Genomic DNA, 23,507 nt, shown 5'->3' on the forward strand with positions numbered 1-23,507 from the left:
TTACTTGTTTTTTAAGAAATCTCATTCTATCATGATTGTCTAGTAGAGTTTCCCAGCAGCTACATGATGTGTCATACCCAACACATAGGAAATGCTGGATGTTAAATTTGCAAAAAATAAAACAGTAGCATTCTTTTTATTAATTTTTGTGTGTTTTTGGAAAGCAGTTATTTTTCACCAGTATGTTATTTGTTGTTATTTTAAGTGAACTGATAAAATATATATTGTGAATATTCTTCAAATTTTATTTCTATTATGGTAAATAGTGATAGGTATTATTTATGTAAACTAAGCTTTTTGTGGGTCTTTAATAATTTTTAGAGTGTATAAAAGGTCACGAGATTGCATGGTTTTTTATTTTTAATTTAATTAATTAATTAAGTCTTTTTAGGGCTGCACCCACAGCGTATGGAAGTTCCCAGGCTGGGGATTGAGTTGGAGCTGCAGCTACCAGCCTATACCACAGCCATAGCAACACCAGATTTGAGCCCTGTCTGCGACCTATACCAAAGCTCATGGCAACATTGGGTCCTTTAACCCACTGAGTGAGGTCAGGGATCAAACCTTGGTCGTCTTCATGGATACTAGTCAGATTCATTACCGCTGAGCCAGGTCAGGAACTCCTTTTATTTTTTATTTTTATGGCCACACCCACAGCATATGGAAGTTCCTGAGCCAGGGATTGAATCTGAGCCACAGCTGCAACCTATGCCACAGCTATAGCAATGCTGGATCCTTAACCCACCATGCCAGGCTGGCGACTGAACCCATGCCTCTGCAGCAACCATTGTAGTTGGATTCTTAACTAATTTCTCTTCTTTAGGAAAAAGGAAATAATCCCAAATGGAAAAACAGAAACATAGAAAGAAATGAAGAATACCAGAAAGGGCAGGTATCAGAAAAATGACTATTAACTGAAAAAAAAATTGTAATGATTTGCAAAATTTAAAATACATGTATAACTAAAATATTCAACAACAATATGTAAAAAGTGGAGGGTGAAAGATAAAGGTTCTAAAGTTCTCCTGGGGTAGTGATAAAAGTAGTAATTCAAGAATGCATTTTGTAATCACCAATGTTAAAAAAAATTAATATGTGCCAGTTTCTGGAAAAATGCAAATGTTAAAGATCAAAACATCAAAAACTCATATATTATGGAATGCAGCTCAGAGTAAATCATAGTACACAAACCATAATCTCAAAGTCAAACAAATGACTGTTGATATGCACTTGCAAAAATTAACAAAATTCAATGGAGTAAAAGTCCAGTAGAAACCTTTTTTTCCTGAGAGAAAGATTTCAGATGTGAAACTAAAGAAGCCGCCATAAATGCAGTACACAACAGACATGTTCAGGCTGACAGCCATAAAAGGAAAGAATATAAATTTGGAGAGTCACCTGAAGAAAAACATTCTAACAATATAATCAAGAGGAAAGGATGGTGGTAAGACATATTTATTCTACAATCACACAGGCACTGGGGCATCCTTATATTTCATCTCTTATTAGAGCTGATCCAGGGAGATCTACAGTTGATGGTCAGTATGCCAGGACAATTTACTGGTGAAAAGTGGCTCTAAGTCTATGGTCACAGAGGGTGGTAAATCACACACAATCTCAGTATAGAAGCATCTTTTCTCCCAGTGTTTGGTGGGCTGCTGGATGGCAGCTGGTCACCCAAAAGACCAGGCTGTCATTAGAAGCTTGGAATTTTCAGATCTGCAGATCTGCTGATCGAAAATTCTTTTAGTTTTTATTTGTCAAGAAAATTTTATTTTACTATCACTTTTAAAGAATGGGTTCACCATGAATATAATGAAAAGTTTAACAGTTTTCCTTTCAGCAATTTAAAGATGTCATTCCATTGCTTTCTGTACTCAGTATTTTCTTGTTTCTTTTCTTTTTTAAGGCCGTATCTTTGGCATATGGAAGTTCTCAGGCTAGGGGTTGAATAGGAACTGCAGCTGAGGCCTACACCACAGCCATGGCAACATAGGATCTGAGCTACAACTGTGATCTAAGCTTCAGCTTGTGGCAACACAGGATCCTTAACCCACTGAGTGAGGCCAGGGATTGAACCCACATCCTCACAGAGACAGCATCAGGTTCTTAACCTGCTGAGCCACAGTGAGAACTCCTGAACTCAGCATTTTCTGATAGTAAGTCAGCTGCCTGTCTTATTGTTGCTTTTTTTTGAAGGTACTATGTTTTTTTCCCCCCATGGATGCTTTTAAAGTTTTTGTTTCTTCCCATGTCTTTGATTTCCATCACTTTTACAAAGAGTGAGTCTAGATGTGGTTTTCTTTATGTTTATTCAGCTTGGCATTTGCTGAACTTCTTGAATTTGTGTATTGTTTTTGTTTTGTTTTTATTAGTTTGGGAGGCTTGCTCAGTTTTTATCCATTCAAATTGCTTCACCCCATTGTCTTCTACCTTCTCCTTCTGAGACTTGTAACCATATGTGTGTTCTATATCCCTCACACATCTCTGACACTCTTTTCCATTTTTCTTCTTAAGAAACCTTGGTATTTTCTATTGAACTGTCTTCCAGTATACCAGTCCTAGCTTTTTCCATGTCCAATCTGCTATTAAATTCATTCATTGAACTCTTAATTTCATATATTGTATTTTTCAGTGGTATAATATCACTTTCATTTGTTTTTGTTTATTTTGATTTTCTGATGAATATTTAAATCCTTTTATCTCTATATCCATTTCTACTAAGGTTTTTTTTTAATAACTGCACCTGCAGCATATGGAAGTCCGTGGGCCAGGGATTGAGTCTGAACTGCAGCTACAACCTACGCCACAACTGCAGCAGTGCCAGATTCTTTTTTTTGTTTGTTTGTTTTTTGTGTTTTTAGGGTCACACCCAAGGCATATGGAAAATCCCAGGCTAGGGGTCCAATCGGCACTACGGTTGCCATCCTACACCACAGCTCACAGCAACACTGGATCCTTAACCCACTGAGCAAGGCCAGGGATCAAACCCATGTCCTCATGGATCCTAGTCGGGTTCATTAACCACTGAGTCATGACAGGAACTCCTGAGTGCCAGATTTCCTCTTTTTTGTTAGTCTTTTTTTTTTTTTTTTTTTTTAAGTCTTTTTGTCTTTTAGGGCTGCACCTAAAAGTTCCTAGGCTAGGAGTCCAATCAGAGCTGTAGCCACTGGCCTATGTACCACAGCCACAGCAACTTGGGATCCGAGCCACATCTTTGACCTACACCACAGCTCATGGCAATGCCGGATCCTTAACCCACTGAGCGAGGCCAGGGATTGAACCCCCATCTTCATGGATGCTAGTCAGGTTCGCTAACCACTGAGCCACGATGGGAACTTCCTGAGTGCCAGATTTTTGAACCCTCTGTGCTGGGCCAGGATCAAACCCGAGCCTCCACAACAACCTGAGCTGCTGCAGTTGGGATTCTTAACCTACTGTGCCACAGTGGGAACGTCTACTAATGTTTTCTTGCAATATTAATCACAGATATTTTAAAGTCCTTGACAATCCATTATCTGAATGATCTGTGCATCTATGTTATTGTTTGGCTTTTTCTTCTTGGTTATCATATTTTCTTGCCTATTTTCATTATATGTAGAACATTGTATGTAAAGGAAGCTTAGAGACTTAAGATGATATCATCCTTGACCAGAGAAGATTCTCACTTTTCTCTGTTAGGCGGATAGACCAGTGGCTGAGTACCTCAATCCAGTCAGAGATTGAGCCAGGTTTGGGCTTTGCTGCACTTTTAGTAGTTTGATTAAAACTGTAGTTGTGGGGTTTTCGTGGTGGCTCAGTGGTAATGAGCCTGACTAGTGTCCATGAGATTGCAAGCTTGATTCCTGGCCCTGCTCAGTGGGTTAAGGATCCGGTGTTGCCATGAGCTGCAGTATATAGATTGCAGACGCAGCTCAAATCCCACGTTTCTGTGGCTGTGTTGTAGGCCGGCAGCTGCAGTTCCAGTTTGATCCCTAGCCTGTGAATTTCCATATGCCATGGGTGTGGCCCTAAATTTAAAAAACAGAAACGAAATCAAAACTGTAGTTGCTCTTGTTCCTAAGTCCTGGTGATTTCAATTGAGAACCTAACTGATCTCTGTCTCCTCAGCCCTGAAATGCTGCAAGAGTTCATTTCTGCTTTGCAGAGGTTCTTAGCCCACTTTCCAGCCTCCTGCCACGCATGTACCTTTAAAACCTAGCAAATGTCTTGAGGAACAAGTGTACTAAATCAGTTGTGTACTTGAGGCAAGGTACCTTTCTCTGTCAGGCTTTTGTGTCCCAAACAACTGTATGCTCAAGTTTATGATCCCATACAAACTACTGGAAGCTTTGTGGATTTCTTTTTACTACCTCAGAGATTCCCTATGTGGGCCAGCCAAATCCATAGCCTGGTCCCCTGAATCAGAGATTGATGGAGTTTAGAAACAAAAAAACAACTCTGATGGTACTACTTGATCTATAAGTCTGTAGCTCCTACAGCTCTCTGGTACTTCTGCCAATAAGATTTAAAAATTTATCCAGCTTTTTCTAGTTTTTGCATTGTGAATGTTTGCTTTGACCTGCTACAAATAGAAGTCTATTTTTTTTAATTAAAAGGATGCTGTGATAAGTGCCATTTTTGAAAATACAATCTTATTTCCTATATATAACATGATTTAGGTGTACCATTTCTTTGTCCTTACATACATTTTTGACTTTTACTCTGGTAAAATCAGTTATTTTAAGTCCTCAAGATACAGAATATGTTAATGATAGCAGAGGTGACTTCTGTAGGGAAAGGTAGCAGCAGAAGTAACATGAGTTTTGCAAAGGAGCTGTTGGACAGATATGATGAGAAAAGACAAGTAAGAGGGAATTGAAGATTGTGGTCACTGAAAAATAAACATTTTTAAGATTTCAAAGTCAAAATATTCTAGAGAATCAAAAGTTCCACCAAGGCATAGTTTCTGTCCTCCAGATGCCGTATTCTAATTGGGAGATGTAAGTTTAAGACTGAGTGTATTTTAAATACCATTTGAGAGAAGGGCAGGGAACTAGAAGTTTATTGACAGAGAAGATGGTAGGGAGAAACAGTATATGTAATTGGTCTAGTAATGGTCAAAAAATTATATTTTCTTATATTGGTTCTTAATAGTTACATTATTTTATTAATCTTTCATTCTTTCAGCAGTATTTATTGAGTACTTGTACTATTCAAAGAGATTAAGTTGTAAGCCAAGACAGATGTAGTCCCTGTAATTGTGGAATTTTTAGTCTAATAGAGAAGCATCATACAGATACTCAGCTTTGTAATAAGGAATCTGAAAACATACAGGGTTCTGTGAGTTCCCTGGTGCCTCAGCAGGTTAAGGACCTAGTTTTGTCACTCTGCGGCATGGGTCCAGTCCCTGTCTGGGAACTTCTGCATGCCAGGGGCACAGCCAAAAGAAAGAGTACAGAGTTCTTTGTAAGTGTATGGTGGGAAAATGGGATGAATTGGGGGGTGGATAGTTTGTGAGAGATTTTCTTTGAAGACGTTGCCTTTGAATTGAGGGATGTGGAGGAATTAACTAGCAAGGGGAATGATTAAGGGGTTTTTATATGTTATAGGACTGGGTTCAGTGGTATATCCCAAATGTGAGAATACCTAGAAATGCAGTCTAGACATTTCCCCCAAAAGTCTGCTATGAAATTGAATCAAATAATTAATTTATATTATTCTTAATACTACAAAACCATGTGAATTTTAAGTATAATATGTTGCATGATTATCATAGCAACAGACAGTGTTGTGGGACATGAATAAAAATTTGAAATATTCCTCCTGGTATGTGACTGTAACCACAGTTTGATTCCTCCCCTTTATGAGCACCCCAGAATTTATCTTCTAATTGCCATGTTTACTTTCACTGCAACATTATGATCATGTAAGAAATTCTATAAGATATCACAGTATGAAATAATTACAGATGTATTTTGCTGCTTTTATCTATATCATAACATAATAATGTATTGATTGATGAATTTGATTAGATACTTTTTCAGTATCTGTTGATATCATATGGGTTTTCTATTTTAATTTGTTAGTGTAATTGATTATATTGGTACATTTATTGATGCTTTACTCTCTCCCTTTTACATTTCTGGAATAAACCATGCCTGGTCATAGTACATTAATTACTCTTTTGAACATTTCTGGATTTTATTTTAGATGGGTTTCTCCATCCATATCTGTAAGCAGTATACAAGTTACTTCTCTCTGTGCCTCAGTTTTCTTCATCTATAAAATATAGGTTATGGTTATTACTATTTTTAGTTTCATATGAGATTAGTTTAAGTAACATATGGAAGTGCTTAGAGCAGTGCCATGCCCATAATACACTCAGATAAGTTTTAGCTATCATAATTATCATTTTTTCCTTAAGTTAAGGGGGAATGATCTGAAATGGTAACTTTCCAGTCATTTTTTTAATCATTTCTATAATAATTTGAGTATTCAAGTTTACTACTTATTATTGAGTCATTTTGGTCATTCATATTTTGCTGGTAAATTATTATTATTATTATTGCTTTTTATGGCCACACCTGTGGCATATAGAGGTTCCCAGGCTAAGGGTCCAATCTGAGCTATGGCTGCCGCCTACGCCGAAGCCACAGTAACAAGATCTGAGCCATGTCTGAAACCTACACCACAGCTGACGGAAACGCCGCATCCTTAACCCACTGATAGAGGCCAGGGATCGAACCTGCAACCTCATGATTCCTAGTTGAATTTGTTTCTGCTGTGCCACAACGGGAACTCCTGGAAAGTTTTTTGAATTCTTTAAGTTTGCAAATACTGCCATACTATCATTTGGGGTCTGCTTTTTTATGTCTTTTAAAAATACATTAAAAATGTGTCCTCTCTTCTTTATCTTGTCTGTTTTACTCTCCCTGTTTTCCAGTTTGGAATTATTTTAATACTCCCTACCACCCTTCTTTGTTTTTTATTAGATTAATTTTACCTTTTGTCTTTATTGTTTGGACTTAATAGGTTTTGGTCTGAATTAGTCTCTTTTGCTTTTTATTGCTTTCTAGATTCTTGGAAATTTCCTTTTAGTATCTTCTTTTATCCAAGTGTTACCTAAAAATATGTTTCCTAATTTCTAAGTACTTAGGGTTTTTAGAAAGTCACTTTTATTATTTGCTTTCAGTTTTATTGTTAAGGATTTTGGAAGTTCCATAATCATATTTATTTGAGGTTGTAAGAATCTCTTCATAGATATTTGTTGAGTTATATTTAACAGGTATGTTTTTTATTTTTTAAGCATTTTTTCCCCTCTATTTCTTTTATTTGTTTGTCTTTTGGTCTCCTGACCTGGACAGCAGGAATTTTACAGGATATGTCCATGTATGGGATTTTTTTCCTCATTAATAGTAAGTCCTTTTGGTCTGCACGTCTAGGTTGTTTTATATATGTAGATATATATGTAGATTTATATATATAGATAGATAGATATATCTGTATACACACAGGTGTGTGTGTGCATGTGTATAGTTGTTATTGTTGTTTAAAGTTGTTTAAATTGCCTCTAAAGTCTCTTGGATAGATTCTTCAAGTGTCATCTTTTTATTCAGATTTTCTGCTTCAAACTTTGCTCTGGGCTTAGAGATGTTTTTTTCCCTGTTTATTCTGGGGTAGAAATTTGGGTTTGAATGGTAAACTTTTACTGAATGATTAATTAGGAAATCATGTTTTTTACAAATTGAAAGAATTTCTTATTCCGTGTACAGAATTACTTTAGTTGTTTAATTATATTATTCATTCCTTTATCTTTCTCCTTCAGCATCATATTTCACTGAGTCTTCTGATTATTCTGTATTCTGATTATTCTGCTTGTTATTTGTTCTATTGGATTTCTTTGCCTTGTTGGACCTTTTAAAGGAATCTAAGTCAAAAAGAGAAAGACAAATACCATCTGGAATCTAATATACAGCACAAATGAACCTTTCCACAGAAAAGAAAATCATGGACTTGGAGAATAGACTTGTGGGTTGCCAAGGGGGGAGGGAGTGGGAAGGATTGGGAGCTTGGGGTTAATAGATGCAAACTATTGCCTTTGGAATGGATTAGCAGTGAGATCCTGCTGTGTAGCACTGGGAACTCTGTCTAGTCAGTTATGAGGGAGCATGAGAATGTGAGGGAAAAAAATGTATATATGTATGTGTAACTGGGTCACCATGCTGTACAGTAGGAAAAAAATTGTATTGGGGAAATAACAATTAAAAAATAAATAGGAGTTCCCATCATGGCTCAGTGGTTAATGAATCTGACTAGGACGGGGGTTGTGGGTTCAATCTCTGGCCTCACTCAGTGGGTCAGGGATCCCCCATTGCTGTGAGCTGTGGTATAGGTTGCAGATGAGGCTCGGATCTGGCGTTGCTGTGGCTCTGGTATAGGCCAGTGACGACTACAGCTCCGATTGGACCCCTAGCCTGGGAACCTCCATATGCTGCGGGAGCAGCCCTAGAAAAGGCAATATAAAATAAATAAATAAATAAATAGTTAATGTATACAAAAAAAAAAAAGGAATCTAGGTCTAGAATTTAGACAGTACAAATAGATAGGAATCTTCTGGGTGTTTGAAAGCAAAGCAGTTCCTACTCCCATGGATCTATAGTGGTAAAGACAGGCGAATTATTGTAGTTTCCTTCTGATGCAACTAGAGGAATACTTCTATTTGCTTTTCTCTCTGTATTCTCTGTGGGAAGACTCAGTCCACCCATTTATGTTGGGAAGGTTAAGGAGACATGGACCACTAATACTAGGCTGATGTTGATCTTCTTGTGGGGCTCCACAGTGTTCTGAAAGCTGAAGGCCTCCCAGAGTAGCCTAGTCTTTCCTTCTTTTCCTTAGCTCTACAATTGTATATCCAGCTCATGAGGGAAAAGACCATACCAGTTATCTCTGCAAGGTTCTCAACAGTTATGAAGTCCTCAGTTACACTCAGTTGCCCATGGGCTACAGTAGCCATATGTTTCAGGAAGATTAGATAACTTGGAATTAGTAATGGAACAGAAGAAAGCCCTCATCCTGTTGCCAGAATCAAATTAGGTAAAATCTTCATTGCTGAAATCGTCACTGTCCATTCAATTTCACCACTCCCTACCTCCCAAGGAGAAAATGACTTAATAGTGACCATAATACAAGTTTGGAAAGTTGAAAATCTTTCTTGAAAAATATTTTATGTTCTCCAAAAGGTATGGCCTTGTGTTGTCCAACTTATGAATACTCTTTTTGATGTTCTTATGTCTTACTTAAAGTATATTGATAGTTACCAAATTTTCTTAGTGACAGGCCCACATTACATAGTTTTATGTATTTTTTTTTTTTTTAAACACAAGAACCGATAGTCTGTGGCCTTTCTGCTAAATGTTTAATGTCTGTTCATGTTTGTTAAAGTATGATGGATACCTTAACAGACATTTTCTCAAAAATGAACAAAGTATTACTTCAAGAAAAGCAACTGACAATATTAGTTGCCAATAAAAATTTTTGAGGAGTTCCCGTAGTGGCGCAGTGGTTAACGAATCCGACTAGGATCCATGAGGTTGCGGGTTCGGTCCCTGCCCTTGCTCAGTGGGTTAACGATCCGGCGTTGCCGTGAGCTGTGGTGTAGGTTGCAGACGCGGCTCGGATCCTGCGTTGCTGTGGCTCTGGTGTAGGCCAGTGGCTACAGCTCCGATTCAACCCCTAGCCTGGGAACCTCCATATGCCGCGGGAGCGGCCCAAGAAATAGCAACAACAACAACAACAACAAAAAAGACAAAAGAAAAAAAAATTTTTTTTGAGCTTTTAAGTGAAAATTAGAATTTTGGAAAACTTTATGTGTCACTGTAAGCTTGACAGCTTCCCACTACTTACCACTTTTCTTTTGAAACCAGTGTTAATATTAACTTATCTCACTTTAAAATGAAACTTGGCAACTTTTGGAAGATCTGTATAACTGAATGAACTAATATTTTCCAAATGACCAGGATATGTTACTACATAATTATGAATGGGTACAAGATCTGTTCAAAGTATAGGATAGGCAAATGGATCTTAATGTTAACAGTATGAAAAAAGACACTTATACATTACAAGTAACCTTTTTTTGTTTGTTTGTTTGATTTTTAGGGCCACACTCGCAACATATGGAGGTTCCCAGGCTAGGAGTCAAATCAGAGCTGTAGCTGCTGTCCTACGCCACATCCAGGGCTACACAGAATCCAAGCTGTGTCTGTGAACCACAGCACAGCTCATGGCAATGCTGGATCCTTAATCCACTGAGCAAGGCCAGGGATCGAACCTGCATCCTCATGGAAGCTAGTCACATTCATTTCCACTGAGCCACATGGGAACTCCCCAACAGGAAACCTTTAAGATACGTTACTGCTTGTTGAGTTTTGGTGTGGTGTCAAAAAAGAATATACACAATTATCTGAAAAGAATAGTAAGATATCTTTCCAACTACATGTGTGTGAAGCTTGATCTTCTTTAATCACAGCAAACTTAATGCAGACAAGAGCATCCAGCTATCTTATATTAAGCCAGGAATTGAAGAGATTTGAAAAAAATATAGTACAGTGCCACCCTTCTTACTAAATTTCTTTTGTTTTGGAAGGTATGATTATTTTCATAAAATATGTTACTTATGCCAGCATATTAATATGGGTTTGTTATTATTTTTTCTTTTTAAATTGAGATATAAGTGACATACACATATATATGATTATCACATTAACTTCAGTTATTATCTATCACCATTTTTAAATGAATAGCATTCATTAACTATATTGTTAATATAGTTAATTTCTAGTATGATATACATCCATAGATATAATCCATATAAGCAGAAACACCTCAGGGTATCAGTAATTTTTAAGAGTGTAAAAGGGTCCTGAGATGAGAGTTTGACTCATTGGCTCGACAATGTAATGTTATATTACTATGTTATACTTCCAAAAATCAGTCTTAATTGTTCTCTTGCCCAGAAGCTTTTTATTGTCTGTCAGATAAAACTTATACCTGTTTACTTGACTTTCAGGTGAGTTTACCCCAAATTAATTCTTTAGCCCTATTTCTTAGTATTCTCTGAAGCTAACCCAGATTGCTTAATGTTCCTTGAAAATTCAGCATTAGTGAGTTGATTTTTGCTTATGCTGTCTTTTTTGTCAAAGGAGTGCAACTGTCTTCCTTTATCTGCCAGTAGAAATTTTGTCCAGGTTTATAGATTGATTTAATCTTCTATAATGCTTTTAGTGGGAAATAATATTTTTTAATACTCCTAGTAGTCTCTTTTTCCCTCATGATACTGATCAAATTCTAATTTGTATTATAGTTAACTATGTATATGTCTTATTTGTTTTAGTAGTTTGTAAGATATTAAGGGAAAGATAGATTTGTACTTCTTCCCAGTATACTCTGCTTATGTATAATAGGTGCTCAACAAATATTTTTTTATGAAGACTATTACTTTGTGTTAATTATGCGGCTATATAAAAAGGGCTTTTGTGTTTCTTTTCTCATGTCTAATAAATAATTTCAAGGTTTATATTGTGCTAGGTATTTTTTTATTGTTTTTAACCTCCTAAGTCATGAGTTTAACATTATCTGTCTCAGTAAGTGGCTTTGAGTTTTGTCCTGTCACAAAGCTTAACTTATGTTCTAGAGCAGTGTTTCCTGAAATGTGATATATATACAACAGATAGGATTATTTTAAGTAGAACACTTCCTAAAATTTTCTACTTTAATACTTATATATAACTTCAACATGCAACAGGATAAATAAAACCAGTACATTATGAATTCAAGAGTTGTGGGTTTTTTTTTAAACAAACATGTTCTAGAAATTATTAATACTTTTAAACTGGCTTTTTGGAGATCCCATCATGGCTCAGTGGTTAAGGAATCTGACTAGCATCCATGAGGATGCATTTTCGATCCCTGGCCTCACTCAGTGGGTTAAGGATCCGGCGTTGCCATGAGCTGTGGTGTAGTTTGCAGATGCGGCTCGAATCATGCATTGCTGTGGCTGTGGCGTAGGACAGCAGCTACAGCTCTGATTTGACCCCTAGCCTGGGAACCTCTATATGTTGCGAGTGTGGCCTTAAAAAAGCAAACAAAAAGAAAGTAAACTGGCTTTTAAACTGGCATAATGAGGCTAAAGAAATTATGGCAAAGAATAAGTACCTTATGATTATCATATTTCCTTAGCATATCAGATACTTTAAGAGGCATAATACATTGATGTGAAATAGTGCAAACAAGGAAGAAATATTAAAAACATAAAAGAAAGAAATATTACCCTTTGTTTTAAAATGCTTAGTTGCTATTACTTCATTGTCATTTATTTATTTGTTTATTTTATTTTTCTTTTTACAGCTGCGCCTGTGGCATATGAAGGTTCCTGGGCTAGGGGGTCCAATCAGAGCTACAGCTGCTGGCCTGTGCCACGGCCACGGCCACACTGGATCTGAGCTGTGTCTATGACCTATACTGCAGCTTATGCCAACAGTGGGATCCTTAACCCACTGAGTGAGACCAGGGATTGAACCTGCATCCTCACGGACACCATGTCGGGTTCTTAACCCACTGAACTCGTGGAAACTTGTGTCATCCCTTTTTTATAGAGCAAGGAAACTGGAGGGACATTATATGTATAAGAATGCGTAATTCTTGCAGAATTTTACTCCTTCTTATATCAAGTACTTTGCTTTGTAAAACTAACTACAGCTTTTACTACTAAAAAATCAAATAGGACTGACATTCTTTTTTGCAGCTCAGTGACTGCAACACTTTCTTCATGATGTGTAGTGCATTTAGTAACATAACAGAAATTGTTTCTTTGGTTTCTTTAATTCTTTACTAATGTGATTTAATTATCACTTTTTGCTCCATGAGTTACGTGCAGTTCTTTCTCTGATCTTAATAGGTGTACTAAATGTCACCCCCTAAATGTCATTTTAAAAAAACCCAAAAACTTAAGTCTCTACCAGCTATTATTCTTATTAACTAATGTTTTCATGTTGAAAATGCTGTCATTCTTATTTTATCTATAAACGATTTTTGGCTTAGCTAGCTTGAAAACAGTAAATCAAGAATTACATTGTAGTCAAAAGACCCTTAGTCTAATCTCAGCTTTGCCTCGAACTACCTATATGACTATCTATGGGCCTCAGTTGCTTCATCTGTAAAATAAGAGGAGTGGATTAGATAACTGATAAAATCCATTCCAGATTCAAAACCTGTGTTTTGACTGTTCTACCAGAAGAGTTGAATACATTCTGGATTTTTTCACCAACACTGATGTAATGGTTTTCATTAAAATCTTTGTTACTTTCACTATTAGTATTAATTAAGTGTTATGTAATAGAGCATGGGGGTAAAAGTTTTAGGAACGTAATGCCCATTTTAAAATATACTCTACCTATTTAATAGAGGTTTATAGTTTCTTTTGATGTAGGAGGTGACCTGTTTCAAATTTCTTTATCTTCAGAGAGATACATTTTTGTTAAGAATATTGTATCTTTATGATATCAGTTATAAGGCCAGGAAACTAATAAAACTGAGGGCTGTAACAAAAAAAGAAAGAAAACTAGGAAAAAACTTCTTTTAAATTAAAAAAATAAGTGCACTCTTTGAGCAGAGAGTAACCCTGGTAAAAATTAGTTCTTTATATAAGCTGTTATGTTACGTTATCTTTCTGGTGTCCTTGCTGATACTTACACATCTTAAACAGTATTTTAATTTTTCTACCCCACATGGTTTATATGTTTGAAAATATTTTCCTTTAGAGGGAAGTTTTTTTAAACCAAGAGGTTGTATAATTTTGGTTATTTGAATCAGAATAGTATTGGAATTGTTCCTAGTTAATTGTTTTCTGTTATCTATAACAAAGTATGTGTGTGTGTGTAATAACACTTTTTAAGACAGTGGTACTCAGGTAACTATTAAAATATTTTATGCCAAGGGGGAGGGGGAAGGAGTGGGATGGACTGGGAATCTGGGGTTAATAGATACAAACTATTGCATTTGGAATGGATAAGCAATGAGATACTACTGTGTAGCACTGGGAACTGTATCTGGTCACTTGTGATGGAGCATGATTGAGGATAATGTGAGAAAAAGAATTTGTGCGTGTGTGTGTGTGTCTGGGTCACTTTGCTCTATAGTAGAAAATTGGCAGACACTGTAAACCAACTATAATGGAAAAAATAAAAATCATTAAAAAAAAGAAAACTGCTTTAACAAATATCTCATGTATTTAACTATTAGCAGTCTGAACTTTAGGAGACATTGCCCTTTATAGCCTGGAAAATCTCAAGAACAGGGTTTAAATCCACCTGGCTTAGTTGCTCAAAGATCTTATTGTCATAGAATGCTTACTATTTCATAAAAATCTACAGTCAAAAAATTATTTTATACTATTTATTTTGGATCAGAATAGTATGATGAAGCATGATGACATAGGTAAACGTGGCTTGAAAGTTAAGACTTGTTCTCTACTAAATGGAATCAGCCTATTTTGGTTACAGTATTAGTTGTTTTCCTCACTTTTCTTATTGAAATTTTTACTTTGTCTGCAAAGGTCTTGGAAATAAAGCCCTTGTGAGTGGTTCAGATATAGTATAGTCCTGTTTCTAATATGAATGAAATACTATAAATACTCTAGTAAAAATACTGTGTAAGAAATTATTTTCAAACATCACAATATATCACCTATTTCATTGTACTATACATAATCTACTGTACTATTGAACATAGTGAAGGAACATTGATGAATGAATAAAGGCTATTAATACTTTCAGGTTGTACTTAGGACAATGTACAGTTAAATCACTGGAAATTATTTTTAAAAAGAATTTTTAAAATTTCCTAAGCATTATTGACCATATTAATATCAGTAGTGCTAGTTTTGTATCAAATCAACCCAAATTTCAGTGGTTTAACATAGTGACAGTTTAATTCTCATTCACACAAAATGTCTTATGGGTATGCAGTATGCTTGATCAGGACATCCTCCTAGACAAGTTTCTTCCACAAAGTGATCTAAGGATCTAGGCTTCTTCATATGTATTTCTACCATTTTCAACCTGTTGACTTCAAAGGTTACCACATAAAAAGAGAGTATAAGAAATCATGTGGAAGATTTAAATTGCCCAGGCCTAGCGTTAAAATTTGTCACTTATCTGCATCGTTGACCAAAACTCTATTATTTGGGCCTGCTTAATTGCAGAGGCCTTCAAAAATATTATTTATTTGTGTGCCAGGCAGAAGAGGAGATACAGTTATATTGGTAGCCACTAACATTCTCTTCCACATTGATATTTTGTAAACCTAGTTATTTGTCAAAATTGTGGTATTTAGTAAGCATTTATTACAGCCATCTTATATGGAGTATAGTTTTCTTTAAATTAAGGAATCAGAAGAAATCAGGGAACTTCAGTTTTGGGGAACAAGGTGATTACTCACTGAGTGACTTGGCAAAAGCTGTTTTTTGAAAGGTTCAAAACAGTATAGTTCAAATACAATGTATGTTTGCAGATTAAAAATGATCAGAATGAATTGAAAGCAATCAGGGAAAAATGAATTAGTACCTGATTCAAACTGGTTTTTGAGGTAATTTTAATTGAAAGAGAAGAGCATAGAGCTTTACAGTTGAGAATGAAATTTAGTGGGAAGTTTGCAGATATGCTTGTAAAAGAATCTGAACAAGAAGATTGGAGAGTTATGTTGGGGTCTTATCTAGTGGATCACAATGTTTGATTTTGATGTTTAATAAATACTCATGTGTTTTAGCATCTTTTAACAATTTTATTTCTTAGAGATAGGCAGAGCCAAAGTATAGTTTATGAAAAGGTAAATGGTTCAGATAGGAGAATGTGCTAGGAGATAGGAATGCTTTTTTATATAGTAATAAAGTTTATTAGATTATCTTTCAAATAAAGTAAAAGGAAAACTAATTATCTAAACCAAATCAAGTCATAATGTTTTAGAGAATAAACCTGATTAATAAGGGATGGCAAACATAATTCTATGATGACATAGGGTAGAATTTATAAAGACTTTCAGATTCCATTGTCTAAAAGCAGCAGGTGAAGCATCAGCACTTTCCTTTTTGGAAGCTTTTCTTTTTTGTTAAAGGTAAAACATAAAAAGACTTGAGGACATAGGCTGCCATGTTGGTTTTTTACCATCCAGTAAAAAATGTGGAAACTGCTGGCTTAAAGTAACTTACTTAAATTAATGAATAAGAACAATCTGAGGTATGATTTTGTGTGTAGGACCTGAAAATGAATATTATAATTTAACATTATTAGATCTGTGATTTTCAAAGTGTGGTCCCTGGACAAATAGCATCAGTATTACCTAGGTACTTGTTAGAAGTGTATATTCTTAGATTTCACCTCAGACCTACTAAATCCTGATTCCTATTGAATCAGGAGATGGAACTTGGCGATCTGTGTTCTTCATAGTATCCTGATCCATGCTAAAGTTTAAAAACTAACAACTTAATTTACTCTCCTCTCTTGTACTAGCCACTAAGCAGAATTCTATATGTGTTATCCTGTTTGAGTTGTGCCCTTATAAAGTGTCTTAGTTATATACTGTTTGTATCAGAATATTTAAAATTTAGAATTGAGAGAGTAAAATCAGAGGATGTGGTGGCTAGATGTTATAGAAGGAAATTGCACTAGTTAGTGCTGACACTGGAGAAATCCAGGTTGCAAGATTTCAGTGTCATGTCTTTTGGGCACCATTTATTGACATTTAGCCAATAAATATGAAAGTGTTGAGTTTGGAAGACTGAGCGTAGACTTAGGTAGTTGTTAGTAATTGGCCTGGAATATTATTTGGGACAGTATCAAAGTAGGTGTTTGAGAGAGGTAAGGAAAGAAGTTGTGCCCGTCTTGGGTTTGAGCAGGGGTTGAAACAGTCTATTTTGCCATTGATTATGTGGATCATAGTTTGAAAGTCATTGTTTTAATGTAGTAAAACATGTCTTTCTAAGGCACATTATTAGGGTTTAGATTATTGTTATATACAACAAACCATTTGAATAGAAATACAAATACATTTAGAGGGGAGAGTTAAATGTTAAATTTGAAACTTTTTTTTTTTTAAAGTTCTTAGTTTATTGGGCCCCTCATGAAAATTTTGCACAATCACCACAGACACAGTCACTGCAGAATCTTTACTCCTTCTTTTTGCCAGCACCAACATTGGCCTTTGCAGTTCCCCTAACTTTCTTCATCCTGTTCTTGCGTTCTTTTCTCTGTTTTCTTGAGGTCTTTTTCTTCTCACACAAGCCGTGTCTTGCAAGCCTGTGTTTGGGCTCATTTTTCTTTGCATAATCCAAGGAATCATAAATCATGCCAAAGCCGGTTGTCTTGCCACCACCAAGATGGGTTCTGAATCCAAAGACAAAGATGACGTCTGGGGTAGTCTTGTACATTTTGGCTAGTTTTTCCCGAATTTCTGTCTTAGGTACCGTTGCCTTCCCAGGGTGAAGGACATCAATGACCATTTGTTTCCGCTGAAGTAGTCGGTTGGTCATGAACTTCCTGGTCCAGATAGTGACTGTGTCGTTCATGATGGCGGCTGGCCTTCAAGCAACCAGGGAGAAAAAGAAGCTAAATTTGAAACATTTTAAATGTTACTTTAAATTTATACTTTCAGTTTAATGTTTTACATTATTTTAGAACTCTCATTTGAGAAAGGACTAAATGAAATTGTAGAAATTAGTTGAGAAATTGGCCTATGGTATATAATGATCTGATGTATAATGTAACTTAATTGAACAAAAAATGTGATTTCATTGTTTTTAACTGATAAATTCATTTATGCTTATTTATCTGGGATTTGATTGTTCTTTTGAAAAATCCTACCAAAGAAAGCGAAATGTTTGACCATCAGAAACTGGTCCCAAAATAGAGTTCAGACTGTTTTTCAACTTGACACAGTTGTCTCTCTTGCTTTGCTTTCCTCCTGAAATGATGTTTCCATTTTGGGGATCGGAAGAGCTATGATTATTTATAGACAAGTGTGTTTTGGACAGGTGGTGTGTTTACACAGATCAGTGGAATTATCAAATGTCCCCCAAGACCTTTAATGTAATACATTTCATTTCATCATCACTCTGTATTTTTAAAAACAAAATAATTATGTAGGATGGATGGAGAACTTTCTTTAATTTTATATTTGAGCACAACAGTTGTCCTATATATGTCAGGAATTTTTCAGTTTGGGAATGTTAAGAGTTTCTTGTAAACCATAAAGTTTTGTCATTTAACGTTTTTAAAGATTGTGTTTCCTTAAAGAGCGTACAAATTATAAACATCTCATCCCCTTTTCCAATTTTGGCTATTTGACAGGAGTTTTTTAGGGAGTTAGGCCCTATAGGAACTAAACCATACATAAATTATTGAAAGTTCCAGTATCATGATTCCAAAATTATAATAAAGTCATAAAATAACTTGGAAATACTACATAACAAAAACATTACAACTTAAAAAACTCCTGACCATCAGAAACTGGCATGTGCACAGATTTTTCAGCTCTAAAACCATTGTTACATCAATTACGTAAGTAACCTTAGACTCAATGCCAGTTACTGTATTAGGGCCATTTTTTTGCCACCAAAAATACCAAATAATATTTTTCAATCATTGTGTATATGATAGCTGTCTTCTCTAATAATAATGTACCTAATGAACTGCTTCCACTTCCTCCTTGTAGTAGATAGGGACTACTTTCATGTTATTCCTTTTTGAGACCCCCTGTTTCTTTTGAACCTACTCCTATATGCTTAGGGACTGGATGATATAATATAGTCCTATTCAGAAAAATACTGATAGTAAAGTAGTCTTTTTTCTTCTGCTTACCTGTCTTCAGCTCCCTTCTGGAATCTCTTTGTACTATGGCCTTAAAGTCCTGGTCATTCAAAGCCATCTTCAGTTTTCTGTGTTCTTCATTATGCTGAATTAACAACTCACTGTAGGATCATCCAGATACTTTAAGTGTTTAGCATGCCTCTTAAGACATTTGGCTATTCATCATTTGCATCATATGGTTAAAAGCTTCTTTCTATCTGGATATCGTGGTGTGACCACAGTGCATACCAGTCTTTTCTGTTCTTGTAATTCCTATTTTACCCTTCTTTCTACATCCAAAAATGGAGAGAAGAGTGGATTCTATCCTGAGTATATTTACACTTAGTTTAATTAAAAAAACAGAATTGTCTGCCAAATCCTGGTGGTGAGAAGTAATAGTGAAAAAAATTGAGTAAGCCGTAGTAGGGAAGAAGATTCTTAAGTGTCTGATTTAATAAGATAAATATTATGAGAAGAAAGAGAACCAAGTGCTATGAGAGTAAGAAGATTACATTCTGCCTAGGCCAAGGTTAGGAGGAGATCAAAGAATAACTAGAGGAGGTGACACTGAAGCAGAGCCTTGAAACAGGGCTGATTTAATCCATTAGACACCATAAGCACAGTGCCTAGGGCCCACACTTCTCTTAGGCACCCACCAAAACATGTTTCAATTTTAATATATTTTAAAGTCCAAAGAAAAAGGAGTATAAGAATAGTGAGTATGTAATAATAAATCCAGCCTGAATTATATTCCTCTTTATACTAATGCAATTGTAAAATGTAATTATCAGTATTTTTTACAATGGGGGTTGTGGCTTACCAAGGCAGAAGTAGCCTTGGGGTGGGACTTGGGAAAGTTAAAATGCAACCTGTCTTTAAAGGTAAGTAAGGGTTTTCTGCTAGAGGCCGAGATAAGCAAAATTCTAGTAAGAATTGATAATTAAACCACAAATTCACTGTAAGGAACTTTAATAAGTATGGTTTCTCTTATACATGCTTCTAGGAGCAGTGATGACTACAGAAATAAATAATAGTTAGCTAGAATAAATACTGTTTGATACATGCTAAACCCTAATTAAAGATGTCATTAATTAGTTGGTGAAATAATCATTATGCTGAGAGGCAATATTTACTTTAAAATATCAATTTAATATCAGCTCTTCAGAAAAAGTATTTAAGGTGTCCACATCATTAATAACAGAAATGGGGTTAAAATGCAGTGGTATAGAAAATACATTTTTGATTCTAAGAAGCACTGTAATTTTTTTGGTTTCACACACCCATTGTCATAAAATAAATCTCACCGTAGCATGAACTCCATGGTGAAACAAGGATGACCGCTTCAGACCTTGATTTTATTCGCTACTATAAATATAACCAGTAGATGTAGTATAATTACAATTATTATTTCTATTTTATAGATGAGAAAAATAGTCAAAGATTGGAGTGTCTTTCCCAGGATCAGACATTTAATAATAAGAAAGAGGCAAAGCCAGGATTTCAACCCATAGTGTCTTCATTCCAGAACATTTGCCTCCTAACCATTATACTTCTAAGTTGCTAAATTCAGTTTTGGAAATGCTGAGTTCCAGGTGTTTGTGGGAGAACCAGTGGCGGATATTCAGTATTATGTGTCAGTTTGAAGCTGAATAAGTAATGAAATTGTCAAACCCAAGTTTGTGTGCCTGACTCACAGTGATGCCAAGTGAATTGAAATGAGGTGTTGGGAGCAGAGAAAGGTTTATTGCAAGGGCCCCTCAAGGATGGCTTATGCTGAAAAGAACTCCCTGAAGGGTCTCAGGGAAGAGTTTTTAAGGGGAAGATGAAGGGGAGTCACAGGGTATGTAATCAGCTTGTGCACAATTCTGTGATTGGTTGATGGTGAGGTAACAAGGTCATGTCACAGAGGTTAAAATTATCAATACTCAGGATCCAGTAGGTATGCTTTGTCATCAGATAGTTATCTACTTCTATTTGGTAGGGGTTTTGGCATCTATGAAACAATAGTTCTCCTTGCCCAACTGACATTTTTATGTGTTCCTATCCTTTTAATCATTAGGATTGAAAAGTTTTGTGACTCAGGGAAGCCTAGGAGACTACAGCTTTTCTCTAAGAGGCAGGCAGAGGATATGCAGGAAAGTTCTGTCACAGAAAGGTCCCATACCTGCTGAGTTACAGTACAGTCCAGAGATAAAGATTTTGGTGTCTTCATCCACTAAAAGGTGGTAGACTTAAGTAGAAAGAGCCAGCGATGAATATTAGTATCTTGGAAACCAAGATGGAGGTGTAAGATGTCAAGAACTGAGTAGTCAGTATTGTGAAATGTGGTAGAAGGATCTCATAAGAACCGAAAAAGATCTGTTGCCAGCAAGAAGGATGTCCTTGGTGTCTGTGGACACCATAGAGGCTTTATTTAATCAGCACTGCCTCTTTCGTATTAGAGGGAATGCCAAAAAATATTAACTTCAGAATGTGACCTTATTTGGAAACAGGATCTTTGGAGGTGTAGTTAAAGATCCTGAGAATCTTGTCCATAATGAGTCATTGAGGAATAACAGAGATGCAATTTATTTAGTTCCCTTGACTATTCATAAGGAAGAGTTGATCTTTAATGTGTTTTTATTGTGACTTCATTGAATAATGCCTGTTGATGTGCAGAAACACACAAATTCAGAAATACATATTGTCAGACAGAATGTGTCTGTTCTGTATTTAATAGTCCAAGTATTTTTGAAAACTGAACACATAGTGTGTTTTTAAATGGTTTTAAACAGATTTGGGTATTACATTATGGCTCTCTCTAGACATTTAACTTGTTTAGACTTAAGAAAAATTGATTTCCAATTAACACCAGATTTCATAAGAAAGAAAATATTAGCTAAATAATTAATTCCATGAAATGACATGTATTCCAAACAAAAATGGGCAACGTCTGTTAATTCAGTTGGGAGGATGAGATTGAGTTTTGTCTTTTAATTTTTAAATTAAGTATTGTTCATAATTTTAAAAAATTTTATTTTTTTGTTACAGTTGGTTTACAGTGTTCTGCCAGTTTCTGCTGTGCAGCAAAATGACCCAGTTATACATGTGGATACAGTCTTTTTCTCACATTATCCTCCATCGTGTTCCATCACAGGTGATTAGCTATAGGTACCTGTGCTATACAGCAGGACCTCATTGCTTATCCACTCCAAATGCAATTGTTTGCATTCACTAACCTCACATTAAAGATCACCCCCAATCCATCCTACTTCCTCCCTGGTGGCAAACACAGGTCTGTCCTCCATGTCTGTGATCTGTTTCTGTTTTGTAGATAGATCATTCGTGCCATATTTTAGACTTCCCATATGAGTGATATCATCTTTCTCTTTCTTACTTCACTCAGTACAAGAGTCTCTAGTTCCATCCATGTTTCTGCAAATGGCGCTGTTTTGTCCTCTTTTATGGTTGACTGGTGTTCCATTGTGTATACGTACCACCTCTTCTTAACCCATTCATCTGTTGATGGACATTTAGGTTGTTTCCATGTCTTGGCTATTGTGAATAGTGATGTGATGAACATATGGGTGCTTGTATTTTTTTCAGTGAAAGTTTTGTCCGGATATATGCCCAGGAGTGGGATTGCTGGATCATATGGTAGTTCTATATTTAGTTTCCTGAGGTATTTCCGTACTGTTTTCTATAGTGGTTGTATCAGTTTACATTCCTACCAACAGCGAAGAAGGGTTCTCTTTTCTCCACATCCTCTCCAGCATTTGCTGTTTGTTGATTTGTTAGTTAACTACTCTAACTGGTGTTTGGTGGTACCTCATTGTAGTTTTTATTTGCATTTCTCTAATAATTAGTAAAGTTGAGCATTTTTTTTATGTGCCTGCTGGCCATCTGTATGTCTTTGGAGAAATGTCTGTTTAGGTCTTCTGCCCATTTTTCGATTGCTTTTGTTGTTGTCGTTGTTGAGTTGTATGAGTTGTTTGTATATTTTGGAGATTAAACCTTTGTCAGTTGAGTCATTTACAAAGATTTTCTCCCAATCTGTGGGTTGTCTTTTTGTTTTTTTTTAATGGTTTCCTTTGTTGTGCAGAAGCTTTTGAGTTTAATTAGGTCCCATTGGTTTATTTGTGTTTTTATTGTCTATTCTAGGAGGTGAGTGAAACAAAATAATTGCTGTGATTTATGTCAAAGAGCGTTCTGCCTATGTTTTCCTCTAGGAGTTTTATGGTATCTGGCCTTACATTTAGAGAATTTTTATTTCAGGCATCTTTTAAGGACATTTGTGACTAATACTGTTGTCATAACCAGACTTGAAGTATTTGATTTGTGAATAGTCATCAAATATTTTATTGATTGATCTAGTGATGAGAGCTGGTCAGCTGATACCCTTTTTACCCCAACTCCCTGTTAATGATTTTCTTCATCTACAGTATGACAATTAACTTTATTATCTGGACTTAGTAACTCTGAGGCACTGTGGTTTTTAAAATAGATTTGTAAATAAGATAGTATAGAATAGATTATCCTCAGAGTAGTTTTATTATATGTTAAATTGTATTCTAATTATTTAAAATTTTGTAATTCCCATTATAAGAAGATATTTTAGGGGATTTTGAAGGTCCTCTAGTTTCTGCTCCC

At 35.7% G+C, this 23,507-nt stretch overlaps 2 protein-coding genes across 2 annotated transcripts in view; one reads left to right on the forward strand and one right to left on the reverse strand.

Annotated features, from left to right (window-relative positions):
• XPR1 (xenotropic and polytropic retrovirus receptor 1) overlaps positions 1-23,507 on the forward strand; it is a 226,736-nt gene that overhangs the window by 49,127 nt on the left and 154,102 nt on the right. The gene's annotated exons all lie outside the window — the stretch shown is intronic.
• Positions 17,117-17,634, reverse strand: LOC125110624 (40S ribosomal protein S24-like). The gene has a single exon (XM_047752003.1). The coding sequence runs from the start codon at positions 17,597-17,599 to the stop codon at positions 17,201-17,203; it is 399 nt and encodes a 132-aa protein (XP_047607959.1). The 5' UTR covers positions 17,600-17,634; the 3' UTR covers positions 17,117-17,200.

This window comes from Phacochoerus africanus, chromosome 11, assembly GCF_016906955.1.
Source record: "Phacochoerus africanus isolate WHEZ1 chromosome 11, ROS_Pafr_v1, whole genome shotgun sequence".
NCBI classification, from domain to species: domain Eukaryota; kingdom Metazoa; phylum Chordata; class Mammalia; order Artiodactyla; family Suidae; genus Phacochoerus; species Phacochoerus africanus.

Bases quoted from the DNA above. Each gene is read 5' to 3' on its own strand.
- LOC125110624 (XM_047752003.1), bottom strand. From the start codon at position 17,599: ATGAACGACACAGTCACTATCTGGACCAGGAAGTTCATGACCAACCGA.